The 12,757-nt window shown below is 38.3% G+C and overlaps 1 protein-coding gene across 1 annotated transcript; it reads left to right on the forward strand.

The window, feature by feature from the left end:
- The first annotated feature begins 3,673 nt into the window (after positions 1-3,673).
- Positions 3,674-6,157, forward strand: LOC133607594 (ADP/ATP translocase 2). Its single transcript, XM_061962375.2, has 4 exons — positions 3,674-3,893; positions 4,564-5,050; positions 5,123-5,263; positions 5,341-6,157. The coding sequence occupies exons 1-4, from the start codon at positions 3,783-3,785 to the stop codon at positions 5,496-5,498; spliced, it is 897 nt and encodes a 298-aa protein (XP_061818359.1). The 5' UTR covers positions 3,674-3,782; the 3' UTR covers positions 5,499-6,157.
- The last annotated feature ends 6,600 nt before the right edge of the window (positions 6,158-12,757 follow it).

The following is a 12,757-nucleotide window of genomic DNA, read 5'->3' on the forward strand; positions in this document are numbered from 1 at the left end:
TTCAATGTATACACCCTGATGATTATCTTGTGTGATGACTGTATTATGATGATAGTATATATCTGATAGTAAATATCTGTATCATGAATCAATTTATTAAGTGGACCCCAACTTAAACAAGTTGAAAAACTTATTCGGGTGTTACCATTTTGTGGTCAATTGTACGGAATATGTACTTCACTGGGCAACCTACTAATAAAAGTCTCAATCAATCAATCAATGTACTTAACAAAAAAAGGTGAAATAACTGAAAACGTGTTTTATATTCTAGTTTCTTCTAAATAGCCACCCTTTGCTCTGATTACTGATTTGCACACTCTTGGCATTCTCTCCATGAGCTTCAAGAGGTAGTCACTTGAAATGGTTTTCACTTCACAAGTGTCAAAGTTTTAATGCCTTCAGTGACAATCTGCAAGGTAAATAGTCATGAAAATAAAGACAAAGCATTGAAATGAGAAGGTGTGTCCAAACGTTTGGCCTGTACTGTATATATATGCATATGTATATTATTATTTAATTATTATATACATAATTTAAAAATAGATGTTGTAAAATAGCTACTTAGTCACATAATATGTCTTAATTACACACTAATTTATTAATAGATAATTTACGCTTGATCTTTACCCAAATTCCAAAAAATAATCAAAAGACAAAATATAGGAATTGTGGAAAATATGATAATTAATGTTTGTGCATCTCTAGCAAATAAAAAAACAAAACTACAAATTGAAAGTAAATATCCTCTGCGTCTGCATGTTCTTATTCATCCCATTAAATGGATGAAAGCACTACAAGATGTAGTAGCGCTACCTAGTGGCAAAATTGGTGAATTAAAGTTAAAGTACCACTGATAGTCACACACACACTAGGTGTGGTGAAATTACCCTCTGCATTTGACCCATTACCTTGTTCCACCCCCTGGGAGGTGAAGGGAGCAGTGAGCAGCAGCGGTGGCTGTGCTCGGAAATCATTTTGGTAATTTAACCCCCAATTCCAACCCTTCATGCTGAGTGCCAAGCAGGGAGGTAATGCGTCCCATTTTTATAGTCGTTGGTATGACTCGGCCGGGGTTTGAACTCATGACCTACTGATCTCAGGGCGGACACTCTAACCACAAGACCACTGAGCAGGATAATTACAGTTGACTTAACCGTTTAACAGAACTGCTAAGAAAGTGGACAAAAAATAATAAAGAGGGCCTACTCACAAAAGGTAAACATACTCAAAAATCTAACTGAAATGTGTACTGCACAAAACAAATCCTGTACTGGGTTGTCATGTTATTTACATTAGACATGTCTGTTGATTGCAATGGTTAAATACTAAATTAAATATATTCCCTCTCCTGCCTCAATGTCAGACCCTGCAAATGTGGTCCTTTCATAACAGCTTGAGACAGGATTGGGACTGTGAAATCTTCACTTGTTCCACTGCTGCTGCCGGCCTGTGGGATGGTGTATTTTATTTTTTTTTTTTTTTGTCAACAGCCCGGGAAGAATAGAATTGCACTGCACTGTGACATTTTTGCCATATTTTTCATGCTGCTCACCTACGTAGACGATGATTGTGCAGACAGTTTGAATTGGATCAGACTAGATAGTTTTTAAAGGTCGAGTACAGCAAAAAAAAACTATACAAATGAATACTATTCATCAGATAAAAAGAGCTTTAACATGTGCCATGCATGTGTGGTTACCTGCACAAAGCAAAGAAGCCAAATGACTTGTTGTGTCTGTCATTTGTGTCTCTCAATTTACATATCCTGATGAACTGCACATATACTAATGACAAGCAGACAATTACAGCTAACGGTCATCTACATATTACACCACTCCAACACAATGCACAGTAAAATCATATTAAGGATCATTTATGTCACACTCATACCAAACAATCCACCAGTTTAGTCGCTCATGAAAATGTATAGCTTCATGTAATGACTCTGTATCTATGTCATCACAGCACTGCCCCCATGTGGTCAACTTTATGCGTTACATGATAGGGATGCAGGCTACAACTCAAACATAACTGAGTTCTCACATACATGAACAATAATGAGTCAGATCAGTCAAATATGAAGCCCAGTATGATAAAAAAAATATATAGGAGGTAAATATATTTTTTTTACTTACTTACAAGGTTTCTGGAAGAACACGATCCTCAGTCGACCTTGGAAAAAGTTCACTACAAACAAACTGCAAGGACAAAATTGTAAAAAGTGTTTACATATATATATATATATATATATATATATATATATGCATGCATATATTTGTATGTATGTATATATATGTATGTATGTATATATATATATATATATATATATATATATATATATATATATATATATATATATATATATATATATATATGTATACAGTATATATGTATATATATATATATATATATATATATATATATATATATATATATGCATGCATATATTTGTATGTATGTATATATATGCATGTATATAGTATATATATATATATATATATATATATATGCTATAGGGTGAACTTTTACATCACACTAATAGATAGATAGATAGATAGATAGATAGATAGATAGATAGATAGATAGATAGATAGATAGATAGTAAACAAAACTGTGTACAGAATGCATAGTGCACATTAATTTGCATTTCATGACAATATAACAAAATGAATACCACTTTTGCAAAATGTGTACATTTGTTTGCTCACAAAAAAGGCACATACAGTAAAGTGGCTTCTGGACTCTGAATGTGTCCCTTCATGGGTGCAGACATGACACCCTGAAGGTGACACTTGTGACATTTGCTTAACTTATTTCTGTGTCAACACATTCTTAGGGACATATACTGTGCATGTACAACCTTACACGTGTACGTTTTTAGCCTATAAGCCATTGGCATTTGCCACAAATATGACTTAAATAAGGGACCGTTCTCAAGTAATCGCTTTCATAATTAAATTTTGATCAGGCATTGGAAAATGTGCCCTCAGTGGCCTCTTCATCTAAAGGGGTCCAAACAATCTGCCTTCAGAATGACAACATATACATTATTGTTAACTTAATACCTGTATGACATATAAAAATGTGCATTCATACATTTGTAAAGGCAGAATTGTTGTATTGGTTCCGATTAAAGATAGCTTTGTAACTGTGTCACGTGAGCGTATGTCATATATAATATTGAGGACCAGACAGGAGATTGAATTGTAAATTTGAGGCAGTACGTGTTGCCAGATGATACACATGCTATTTGTATGACCTTTGTACAATTAATAGTTCTAAATATCCCACAATGTACGATATTTAGACCCGTTTAATGCATTGGTGTTGTGCATCGTCTCACGTGAATCCTTACAGCGTCAAGTTTGGGTATGTAGGATAATTGCTCTAAAATGTTACACTTCCGGTCTGATAACGTGTCAATTCCCATCTGTCAACACTGAGGGTCACTAGCTCCCAAAACGTCAACTAAAAAAAAGTCTACAACAAACTACCGTAGAGATCAAAGTACTCCACATACTTGTGGCGTTAATCATTTAAGTTTTATAGTAGAATGGCACACCTACGCCCTCGTCATCGCTCTCCGGTCAACTTACGTAAGCAGTGGTGTATGTGACGTCACATGGAGATCTCGCCTTGTATCGCGAGGTCTCGCACGAATAAATCCGCAACGCGGCTTTTCAATCGGCCATTTCGTCGGTGCAGGCCATCTATCCGTAAAGGGCAACGGGGAAATCCGCGTTATACTGATTATCTGAGAGGCACGTCAAGAACATCTCACCATGAATGAGACAGCTGTTTCTTTCGCCAAGGACTTCTTGGCCGGCGGTATCTCCGCCGCCATTTCCAAGACAGCCGTCGCTCCCATCGAGAGAGTCAAGCTTCTGCTTCAGGTAGGAAAAAAGGCTTCCGCAAAGAATTCCGAGCTAACTTGTTAGCTTGCTAGCTAGCGCCGTCTCGCTAAATGCGGCAAAGCACACTTCTGATAATAACAGGGTTGCCATTTCAGACTTTTTGTCACGTAAACCTCACTGATGCTTGTGTTGTGTGATACAAGTCGTCTTGTCGGCCCCAGAATGTAAGGTCACCGCGGGATTGTGAATGACCTACACCAGCCGGCTGCTAATGCTAATGCTAACTCCCCCTCCGCGATAACCTTAGCCGGCTAGCTAACAAAGGACAAACCTTGTCGTGACATTAGGACGTCGTGTTCAATTATTATTTTACAAGAGTACGGTTCTTCAACACTCCTTCCATGTAACCCGTGCATGTGTTTGCATGACATTTCTTTATTACAGATTTTTGAAACCGTCTTGTATGCATTCGAATATGCATGGAGTCTTGGGGAAATCTATAGTTGCTGTTTCTCACAACAATGTTCTAAAGTCATATTTCTCCTGCTTTGATTAAGACTGGCGTTTTGATTGCATATCAATGAGTGAATCATAGATCAGTACCAAGGTCCTGACAAGGAGTTCTCGTGATGTCACATGATCCTCACCTAATTGGCTTCCCAGTTGCTTATCTAACCTGCCTTTCTTTTGTTTTCCCTCCTCATTCCAGGTGCAACATGCCAGCAAGCAAATCACGGCAGACAAGCAGTATAAGGGAATTATGGACTGTGTCGTCCGTATCCCCAAGGAGCAGGGCTTCCTTTCCTTCTGGAGAGGTAACCTTGCCAATGTCATCAGGTATTTCCCCACCCAGGCCCTCAACTTTGCCTTCAAGGACAAGTACAAGAAGGTCTTCCTTGATGGCGTCGACAAGCACACCCAGTTCTGGAGGTACTTTGCCGGCAACTTGGCGTCCGGCGGTGCCGCCGGTGCCACCTCCCTATGCTTCGTGTACCCCCTCGACTTCGCCCGTACTCGTCTGGCCGCCGACGTAGGAAAGGCGGGAGCAGGGAGAGAGTTCAACGGTCTCGGAGACTGCCTGGCGAAGATCTTCAAGTCGGATGGTCTGCGGGGGTTGTATCAGGGCTTCAACGTGTCTGTGCAGGGCATCATCATCTACAGGGCGGCTTACTTTGGCATCTATGACACAGCTAAGGGTAGGCTCAAGCCTTTCGTTCTCTGAACACTATTACAGTCCCGGTGATTTACGAGTGTTCTGTTATCCACAGGTATGCTCCCCGACCCTAAGAACACTCACATTTTGGTGAGCTGGATGATCGCCCAGAGTGTGACGGCTGTTGCCGGCCTCACCTCCTACCCCTTCGACACTGTCCGTAGGCGTATGATGATGCAGTCCGGACGCAAAGGAGGTGTGTTCATTTCCATTCGAAACCCTTAAAATCAACAAGTCGACACTGACCTGACGTCTTTTTCTTGTCCTCTTTAGCTGACATCATGTACACCGGAACCATCGACTGCTGGCGCAAGATCGCCCGCGATGAGGGCGGCAAGGCTTTCTTCAAGGGCGCGTGGTCCAACGTGCTGCGCGGCATGGGCGGCGCCTTCGTGCTGGTGTTGTACGATGAGCTGAAGAAGGTCATGTAGATTGTCATGTCGTCACATCACTGTCCAATTCGGCTAAATGTCATAACTTTCCATTTCTTATGGACTCTGCGTTCTGCCTTATTTATGGGAACAAAACTATAGTGTCTCTCCACCTCGCTGTGGGCAATGGCTGTACGTTCGTTGTGCATCTTGATTTTAAAAACGTTCCACACCACACCCCCCTCTACCAACGTCATTCCTTCAGCAAGTGTAATACCTCCTCTGTCATTCACTAGGTTTGTACGGTCCCAACTTGAATAAACCTATTCTGGGGAACAAACGATAAAAACATGGATGTTCACTGTCTTCGTCCACTGTCATAGCATGAGATGAGCACACTGGGTCATGAAAAAATTGGATTATACCAACTGCTATATTTACCCATGCTTATCTCCTGAGCCTCCCTTCCCTGGTTTGTGGTCACTGCTAGACTTGTAGACTAAAACCATGTGACTGTTAGTTTTTCCGTTATTTTAAACAATTCAAAACACAAATTTTGGGTTAGCAAGCTGGATTTTATGATTCAATTTTGTCTTGGTTGAAACCTAAGGTACATGACCCAGCAATGCAATTTTAGTAGAAAGAATGACACCAGTAAATGCATCATCTTTGACATTTTCTTGGTTTATTGGAACATTAAAGTCAAAATGTTTCTCATACATTAGTGTGTATTTCTTTGGGATGCTCCGGTCATTATAAAATAACTGCTTATAGAACTCTAGAATAAAGGTAGATGTGAAACTGTAAGTAAATATTGAAACATGGAATTAAACTGTTCTAAATCTCGCATTTCCATTCATTCCAATGCATACTCGAACATGAATACATAAATGTATGCAGAGCAGTTGGGACAATACAATCTGGGATATCCGTGAAAGACTATTTTAGAGGCAACATGTACATTCCAAAATTCAGGGTTTTAGTTTACCTGTAGTCCTGAAGGTTGTCAGTAGGGGGCTCCAGAGGCCAACACATTGGTACTTGCTTCCGTGTCACATGACACCTTTTTAAAACGCGGATCTTTCGCCTTTTAAGACCTTCAAAAATGAGTTGGACGTTAACCACTACACTTTTAAGAAGTTTAATGTATCGAATATTGAGGTGGGCTTTCGTTTTAATAACAATTCACTCAAGACTGTTTGCTGCAATAGGTGAGTGTGTCCGCCATGTTGGATCAGATAGATCAGCCCAGTCAACTAATGCGAGGAAATTGACCAAACTTCATTGTAAAGGTAATTTAAATTAATGCTTTTTGTTCACCCTTTCGCAGACACATATTTTGGAGTAAATTTGACATAACACACGTATGTATGTACTGATGTTATGATGTATAATTCAGCCTTCAATTTATACAAATCTCCGCTAGGGGGCACTAGAGGCTAGAAGAACAGACGTGACGAAAAAGCCTTTGGGGCTTCCGTGTTGGTCACGTGATGCACGGCAAATAATGCGGGTCTATAATAGTTTCGTTTTTACTTGCTAAGAAAATATTGAAATGGACATAATATCTAATGCAAATGTAACATTTCATATTTGAATGTATAAAAGATTGATCAAAGGTGGTTATCTTAAGAATATGGCAAAACCACTGCTAGAATATAATTTTTCTTGTATGGTTGCCACAGCAATTATCTACAGTAAATAAACATTTGCAACAAAAAAACCTAACAAAATAAATATATATATATATATATATATATATATATATATATATGCATTCCTAGATAATTGTCATTTACTTTGTGCCTCTTTCCAATAACACAAAAGTTAATTGGATAAGTATATGAAGCTATATGCAAATTTAATAGCGTGTGATAAAGTATTGGCAGTCTAATTAAGGATGTTTTTCTTCTTTTGCCAAATGCATTCTGGGATACCGACCAACGGCAGGAGGGCTATTATCTATGGACAGCGCATTGTCTGAATTATACTTTATAATACTTTAAAAGGTGAGCATCTATTGCATGAGAAAATTACACATTTAATGTTCGACTCAATATTGCAAATTAGGAAACCAACAAAAATTAGCATTAGCGACCTAGCCACCCACTGGTGGCATTGTTTCAGCTACTTGGAATAAAGCCTGCACAGTTCAAGGTTTTATAATGGCAACATATTAATTTCATCTACATATTGTTGTATAGGAAGGTTTACTGTCTTTGTGAGAAATGGTAGGCTTCCTACTCCTTTTTGGACATAGAAGCATATTGTAGCTCAGGGGTGCCACAGACTGACAAATCAAAGAATCCAGGGGCCATTTTGATAGTTTTCACCTTCAAAACCAGTGCGATACAACTAGAAAATGTAATTTTGGTAGAAATTTAGTGTGACTACTGAAGAGCCAAAACTGAACTGAAATGCTAACAGTTAGCATGCTGGCCATATAGCATTAGGTTACAAACATGTGGGTTGAAAAAGCTAGCATGCTAATAGTATTATGCTAACAATAGCATGCTTACAGTTAGCATTAGTGAAATACCAAAATATATGACACTGAGGTGTATACCTGCTAAATTAGCTAAAAAAAAATGTTAGCATAATAAACGTGTCAAGTACCAAGATATATTACTTTAAAGTGTGTAGCTGAAAAGCTGTTTAAATGCTGGCATGCTAATGTTAGCATGCATTATGTACCAAAATATGACTGAGGTGTATAACTACAAAATTAACTAGCAAACTAACGTTTACATGCTAAAAGTTGTCATTCGTCAAGTAACAAAATTAGCAAAAAGCTAGCATGCTAATTAGACTGCTAACGATCGTGACATGGGCCGTAAATACAATTGCTACAGACACCCCTGTTGTAACTGTACGCATGTTGAAAAAAACAGGTTATAATAATAATGGATTGGATTTTATATCGCGCATTTCTATTGTTAGATACTCAAAACACTCACAGAGAAGTGGGAACCCATCATTCATTCACACCTGGTGGTGGTAAGCTACATTTGTAGCCACAGCTGACGGAAGCGAGGCTGCCAGTTTGCGCTTACGGCCCCTCCGACCACCACCTATCATTCACCAGGGGCAAGGGTGAAGTGTCCTGCCCAAGGACACAACGGCAGCGATTTGGATTTCAAGAGGCTGGGAGCGAACCTGCAACCCTCAGGTTTCTGGCTCTACCCATTGCCAGGGGTCCCCCAAACTTTTTGACTCGGGGGCCACATTGGGTTAAAAAAATTTGGCCGGGGGCCAGGCTGTGTATATATATATATATATATATATATATATATATATATATATATATATATATTGTCTTTAGAATCCGTTTTGTCATTTAACATCAATTAACATTGATGTTCATCAACATTTAACATTGTCACATTATCGATGGGAAAATTCATTTTTAGACAATATGATTTGCCTGAGCGGCTAGGAGACACCAAGAGTAACAAGCGGTAGAAAATGGGTTAGAAAGGAAAGATTTTATAAAAAAATTAAAAAAAACTTCTTCTTTTTTATTTGGGACTTCCTGTGGGCCGGATTTTGGATGCTGGGGGGGCCGGATCTGGCCCGCGGGCCATAGTTTGGGGACTCTGCACTACGCCATGCCGCCCCTTAGGGTTATACCAATAAAAGGGCACAAAGACATTGTGTGAAGTACAACAAAGTACTAGTTTTTATTCCTTCATAATCAAACTTCACAAACAGCTTGAACTTGTACAATACCTCAGAGAGTGAAAATTACAAAAAAAAGTGCTGGTAACATTTACAAAAATCATCCTTACTTAGCAACAATCAGTTTATTCTTCCACACTTTTTTTTAGTCTTTTGTATTAAGGCTTAATACTTCTGTATAAAGTATATGCAAGATAAGTCTTCACAGTTTTTCGAAAAAAGTCACAATATTGTGTAACATAATGAAGCTTTTACGGCTATTTTTCTTTATAATAACAAATACACATCACTGGTAAATATATGTGAAATACAGGGCTTATTGTAAAATGGCAAGTTATGATACTGTTTGCTGAGATAAATTGATTCCACACACTTGTTATAGGAAAGTTTGCGATAAACCAAAGCAGGATGGAGGTGGACGAAGGGAGAGAAGAAGAAAAAAAAAGATAAGCGTCAAGACTTGGGGGAGATTGCCTCCAAACTTTGGCACATCCCACGGAGAGTCCAAATGGAAAGAAGCACTAAACTGGCATAAAGTGAAAACATGCTGTGTAGTAAGGTGCTAAATTAGAGATATTACATTGCCAGCATTTTTTCCCCCGCTTACCACACAAGGACCGACATGAACAAGGTGCATTTTTAAGACTCACACAATTTTTTTTCCTATTCAACAAAAATATGAAATAAATACAAGCAGAATAAAAATTCAATTGACCAATAGGCTTGAGGCGACCTCGTGGATTGAGAAAAAAAATGAAGGTGTAACTCTCTTAATGTGGCATGTGAAAGTAAAAGCTGTATTGTAGGAGTTTTTTTTGTTGCAACACAACCCTTTTTTTTTTTTTTTTTTTTTGTCTTACAATTGAAACCGGATGAATAAAAAGTCGATGGAACTTGAAAAAGCCGAGATATACGCACAAGATCCTCGAGAAGCTGCTTTTGTTTTTACAGGTCGACAGATGAGCGAATCCACCCTCATGCATACTGTACGGTTTAAAGTGACGCAACAAGCTCGCTTTAAATAGTCTACATCGCACACGGAAAAAAACAAAAACTAAGCAATTTGGTTTTTAGTGCAAACACAATTGGCTGGCTTCAGCTTCTCAATAATAACAAGGAGATTACAAGAAGGCACGTACTTATGCTTCCTCGAACACGCAACATATTTCGACAAACCGCAACGCCACAAAAAGCGGTGGGGGCGGGGGAATAAAAGCTACTACGTACGCCCGATGGTGATTTTTTTTTGTACATTTAAAAAATATTATTTGCGTCAATGCGGGACCAAAACAAAACAAAAACATTTGGTGATATCATATCACAAAAAAAGGTGCTATGTCATTTTTGGAATATTCTAGATACAAAACGAAGATACCAAATAAGCCATTTTTTTTAGTGGGGTTATGTTGACGAAGACTCCCTTCTTCCCTCATTACATCCCTTCGCTTCACCTGCTCCCATTTGTCCCAAACAAACCATCCCCTAGGAAACGACCCCACCCCCAAACCCCCCAAATGCCAACACTGTACCATGGACGCCATCAAAACAAGCCACACTTGCTATGGTTTCAAAAAAGTGTTTAGTGGATGATATTACTTTTTTTTTTTTAAAACAAAAAAACGTTTTTTTTAGAAGAAGACCCTAAAAGAGTCTATAGTGCAAATGTCTTTTCTGGTGTGAGAAAGTGGAACAATGAGACAAGGAGTCGTATCGGTGTTACCATAGCAAGAAGGTGTCTGTTACGTGGAATTTATCCCTTTATCGTCTCTTCCAAGTGCGAGCTGTCACCAGCAGGGCTGAGCATTTCATCGTGGACAACATTCATTCATTCACAGTCCTCTTGCCATGGTGTTCGTCTATGGGAAGCAGAGCAAGACTCAACAGCACCTCTGCTGGTTGCAGCCAAGTAGTGCACTCTAGTTGAACATTTGATCAACATCCATTAATTCCACCGCTTTCCCTCTCGGGGTCGCTGGAGTTTATAAGACAGACAGCTAGCTGAGGCGGACTCAATAGCGCCTCCTCTGGTAGCAGCCAAGTTGAACAACAGAAATTCTCATGCTTATCAATTTTTATTTATTAAAACAAATATTTTGAATAGAATTGCTGGCTGTTTTTGTTTCATGTTCTTTAGACAGCAAGCTAACTGAGGTGGACTCAACAGTGTCTCTGCTGGTGGCCACCAAGTAGTACACTCACTTTTTTAAAATTTCAATCAACATTATTTTAATCCATTTAAAAAATATTGCTTTTGATTGGATTGCTGAATGTTCCTTTTTGACGTTCTTTAGGCGGCAAGCCAGCTGAGACGGACTCAACAGTGCCTCTCTTGGTTACCTTCAGGTAGTGCACTCAATTTTGACATTTTAGCAACGTAACTTCTCATTATCAAACCATTGTTATTTTCAATAATTTGGTGTTATTTTTAATGGTATGGTCTTATTTCACGTTGTTTTCTTTAGTTGGCAAAAAGGTTATTGACGCCAAGAAGTGCACTCAATTTTTTAAAACATTTTTATCCATAATGTTTTTAAATGGATATTTGTTAAACTACAATTTTAATGGTAGCAGATAAGAATAAAGCTCTTATTTTGCGCATTTTTTTAGATGTCGAACTAATTGATATTGACTCAACAGCGCCTGTGCTGGTTGACACTGAGAAGTGCACTCATTTTTGTTTCTATTAACATTTTTTAATTGATTGTTAAACTACAATTATAATGGTAGTAGATAAGAATAAAGTTCTTATTTTGTGTTGTTTTTTTAGATGGCAAACTAGTTGATACGGAGTCAAAAGCACCTCTGCTGGTTGATGCCAAGAAATGCACTCCATTTTTTTTCTTCTATCCACAATTTTTTTTTTTACTGAATATTTGTTCAACTACAATTTAAATGGTAGTAGATAAGAATAAAGTTCTTATTTTCGTTGTTTTTTTTTAGATGGCAAACTAGTTGGTATGTATCTGCTGGTTGGTGCCAAGAAGTGCATTCATTGTTTTAAAAACTTTCTATCAACAAAATATTTTAAATATTTGTGAAATTATCATTTGAATTGTAGCAGATAGGAATAAAGTTCTTATTTAGCGTTTTTTTTTAAGATAGCAAACTCGTTGATATTGACTCAATAGCGCCCCTGCTGGCTGCAGCCAACTAGTACACTCTGCAAAACAGAATTGCCCATAATCAATGAATGTGTCCACAAAAATGCCCACCCCTAACCACTAGCCAACAATTAAACTCCTTAACCCAAACAATGCGCAATATTCACAAGAAATGTCTTGACGTCTTACGTTAACAACTAAACTGTGTCTCCCATGTTGGACGCCGCCCGTGCAGTTACGTCTGTCAAATACATCGCTCAACTTGGAAATGTTGGAAAACTCACTCCAGTCCAGTGTTTGACAAATCATAATAATACAAAATAAAAATAAAAACGCCCTTGCACATACTTTCAAAAATGTTTTCCCCTATTTCAACAACAGCAGTCGTTTCACAACAACAATAAAAAGAACATCATACAAAGTTGAAGGATAAATTATGAAAAACAAAGACGTTACTGCAGCATTATCTCAGGGTTGCTTAGTTTGATGTTCGACTACCTTTTACTACAACAGCTCCACTCACTTTTGCCAAGTTTTGCT

Source organism: Nerophis lumbriciformis, linkage group LG09, assembly GCF_033978685.3.
Source record: "Nerophis lumbriciformis linkage group LG09, RoL_Nlum_v2.1, whole genome shotgun sequence".
In the NCBI taxonomy this organism is placed as follows: Eukaryota; Metazoa; Chordata; class Actinopteri; order Syngnathiformes; family Syngnathidae; genus Nerophis; species Nerophis lumbriciformis.